The 3,730-nt window shown below is 43.2% G+C and overlaps 1 protein-coding gene across 3 annotated transcripts in view; it reads right to left on the reverse strand.

Moving 5' to 3' along the window:
- PSMA3 (proteasome 20S subunit alpha 3) overlaps positions 1 to 3,649 on the reverse strand; it is a 23,128-nt gene extending 19,479 nt beyond the window's left edge. For all 3 annotated transcript variants that reach the window (XR_004842019.1, XM_009638898.2, XM_035894339.1), the window contains exons 1-3: positions 3,534 to 3,649; positions 2,281 to 2,404; positions 738 to 839 (exon numbers count right to left, since the gene is read on the reverse strand). Coding sequence is in view for 2 of the 3 variants with exons in the window: in XM_009638898.2 (XP_009637193.1) it covers positions 738 to 839; positions 2,281 to 2,404; positions 3,534 to 3,556 (249 nt within the window). In the remaining variant the exon portion in view is untranslated. The remainder of the gene's footprint in view (positions 1 to 737; positions 840 to 2,280; positions 2,405 to 3,533) is intronic.
- Between the last annotated feature and the right edge of the window lie 81 nt (positions 3,650 to 3,730).

A 3,730-nucleotide genomic window follows, 5' to 3' on the forward strand; every position in this document is an offset into this window, starting at 1 on the left:
CACTCCAGATACAAGCCAGGATGCCGTTGGCCCTCTTGGCCAGCTGGGCACCCTGCTGGCTCATATGGCTGTTGACCAAACACCCCCAGGTCCTTTTCCACCAGGCAGCTTTCCAGCCACTCTTCCCCACACCTGTAGCGTTTCATGGGGTTGTTGTGACCCAAGTGCAGGACCTGCCACTTGGCCTTGTTAACCCTCACACAGTCAGCCTCAGCCTATGGATCCAGCCTGTCCACATCCCTCTCTACAGCCTTCCTACCCTCCAGCAGATCAACACTCCCACCCGACTTGGTGTCATCTGCAAACTTACTGAGGCTGCACTCAATCCCATCATCAGATCATTGATAAAGATGTTAAACAGAACTGGCCCCAACACCGAGCTCTGGGGAACATCGCTGCCAACTGGATTTAACTCCATTCACCTCAACTCTCTGGGCCCGGCCACCCAGCCATTTTTTTTTACCTAGTGAAGGACATGCCCATTCCACTCATGAGCAGACAGTTTCTCCAGGAGAATGCTGTGGGAAACTGTGTCAAAGGCTTTACTGAAGTCAGGTACACTGAATCCACAGCCTTTCCCTCATCCACTAAGCAAGTCACCTTGTCACAGAAGGAGGTCAGGTCACTCAAGCAGGACCTGCCTTTCATAAAGCCATGCTGACTGGGATTGAGTGCCTGGCTGTCCTGTCAAAACGAAGAAAGCCAGAAAACCAGAGTGAACTACACCAACTTCTTACCTTCAGTGGAATATCGTAGCCGTAGTTAGACCTAAAGTTAGAAGCCTCTTCTCTAGCTATGTCCGCCAAAGAACGAGCATCTGCCAGAAGTCCCGCTACTGCCTGAAATGAGACTTGCCATCAGCAATAGGCCAAACATACCTCACAATAACTTATTAATAAAATCCATGTACAAAAGTCAAGTTATATGACTTAACGATGATCTTTACTGAATTCTATGTACAAGTGAATTAAATCAAGCTATTCATCTGCTAGCAAGCTCAAAACATGTCAATATATATTAATATAACACATTAATATAAGTATATATTTTTTTTCTCTAGGAAAAGTCAATAACCAAAATTACCTTCATGTTAAATAGTCTTATGATTTGCCACCACTACACCAACTCAAATAATATTTCATATTATATGTATTTATAATAGATATTATAAATATATATGAAGTATTGTTTATTAGAGTACTTCATCTAATACTTCAAAAAAGACAACCATAGCAATATACTATTTTTTTCCCCTGGTTTGTGTGACTGCTTGGATTAGAAGCAAATCCAACTCTGCCTGATACTGGCGATATCACCAGCAGATACGTTGCAGGCGTTTCTGTCACACAGTAACAATTACTTGATATCATTCTGACATCACTACTACGGATTAGTCAGTAATCTATACACCAGTCTTTACAAAATTGAGCTGACTCCCACACAGTTGAGAAGAGAATCTTCTGGGAGTTGGACTCGATGATCCCTATCAGTCCCTTCCAACTTGAGACATTCTATGATTCTACGATCTTGTATGCAGCACGTTTTCCCCTCAACACAACCTGTTCGTTAGCTGCATAAAAAAGGACAACTTTAACATTTATGCTTATATTTGCATTCACTTTTGAACAACTGGAGTGCTGAAAAACATTTTTAAAAAATTTAAGACAGTCTCAAAATACGTACACGTCTTCTATTTTAAATTTGGGCTTACCTTCTATGCACATGTGCAATAAATTACAGAAAATAGCAAAAAAAAAATCCACTGGCATTTCCAACTATGTACACAAAACCATTAACATTACTTTCTTACTCTATTTATTATTGATTCTGTGATACATAGATTTCTGCTTTTGAGGGCAGTCCTCTTCAAATTATCATATAATCATAGAATCATTTAGGTTGGAAAAGACCTTTAAGATCATCATGTCCAACCGTTCCCCTAACCCTGCCATCCCACCACTAAACCCTGTCCCTAAGCACCTCGTCTACCCGGCTTTTAAATCCCTCCAGGGATGGGGACTCGACCCCTGCCCCGGGCAGCCCCTTCCAGTGCTTGACAGCCCTTTCAGGGAAGAAATTTTTCCTAATGTCCAACCCAAACCTGCCCTGGTGCAACTTGAGGCCGTTTCCCCCCTGTCCTATCATCTGTTACCAGGGAGCAGAGGCCAACCCCCACCTCCCTACAGCCTCCTGTCAAGCAGTTGTAGAGGGCGATGAGGGCTCCCCTCAGCCTCCTCTTCTCCAGGCTAAAGACTACGAAGAACTAAAAGAGCACCTTACCATTCCAACATGTCGATCGACATTAAAGAGACGTTTATTGGAACCCTCTTCATAAAGCTTAGACAGAACTAGTTTTTCTACTCCGAAGACAACACCGTCTTTGCATCTTATCCCAATTGCTGTACTGAAAGACGAGACAAATGTAAGTTTCTCACACAGAACTGCAGTATAAAATATGTAACAGAGAATTAACAAAATACAAGAAACAACAACATAATTTCCCCAGAAGCAGATTTGTTACAACTCCACTTTAGCATTGAAGACAAGGCTAGGGGGGAAAGGCCAAAGCTCACTAAACCTGCAAACATTTTCTTAAATCAAGGAGGAGGGGGCTGCCAAAAGTCCCCACCCAAACAGTTCTGGACAGACTATATGCAATGGCAGCACTGTTTGGAGCAACCGCACAGCCACTGCCTCGTCCCCGAGCTGAGCAACACTAATATGAAAACCATGGATTGTTTAACCTCCCCTTTTTCACTGTTGATCTCGATGTAACAGCTCCTTCTATAACCGTCAAAAAGCACATCACCAGGCATAAGTTACCAACCGTGGCATGAACCGCCACACCAAATGCTTTCTCTGATGTGTGTGTGGCAGCCTGCGGCCACAGTCAAACACCTGGGTGACCCAGCCCGTGCCTTGCTCAGCAATCATCGCACTGCTGCTAGAGCACAGCTGGGGTTTTTGCTTTACAGCTTTCTTTTGCCTGTACTCGAGGGGAGAGAGACACTCTCTGAGAAACTGATGGAGCTTTAGCAGAACTTGGATGTCCTCAGCTTCCTGAGGAATGCATATGAAGTTATAAGTGTACGAGGCCCTGAGCACAGCAGTCTTTCAGTGCCCCAATTCACATCCATAAAACGGGCTTTTAGATACTGCTATGGCAGCTCTACTACCGTAACAGCAAAGCACTTCACACATATTAAGGAGACCTGTGATCAGCTTTTGCCCCAAAGCATAAAATTTTTATCACCCTTAACACACATAAATAAGTTTACTGATTGCCTTCGCATTCTCTGCAACATACATGTTTCTAGCAAGTGTGAAAAAGTGATTTCCAGCAAGCAAAAGTGATTATACTACTTTTACACTTCAATCTGAACCCTCCGAAAACGAACCTAGGGACCTAGGTTGCTCAGAACTAGTTTTAACAACACCATTTTATCTGCAGTGCCGCCACGCTTGTCTAGTCCAATCACACTGCTTTAAAAAAGGGCAGCAAAGAGACAGAGATGCAGATAACTGTATCTTACCTGCTATTCTCCACAGCTTTCATAGCATACTCGACTTGAAATACTCTGCCATCTGGAGAAAACGTGGAAGCTGACAGGTCGTACTGAAGAAGAAAACACAATACTCAGAAAAAAAAAAATAATAAAACGTATACCCCTGTATTTTCAGAAGGTTTTTTTTATTTAAAAATGCAAGACTGTCTCCCGCACAGCAGGAA

The sequence above is a fragment of the Egretta garzetta genome, unplaced genomic scaffold (genome assembly GCF_000687185.1).
Source record: "Egretta garzetta isolate BGI_Z169 unplaced genomic scaffold, ASM68718v1 scaffold485, whole genome shotgun sequence".
Taxonomy (NCBI): Eukaryota; Metazoa; Chordata; class Aves; order Pelecaniformes; family Ardeidae; genus Egretta; species Egretta garzetta.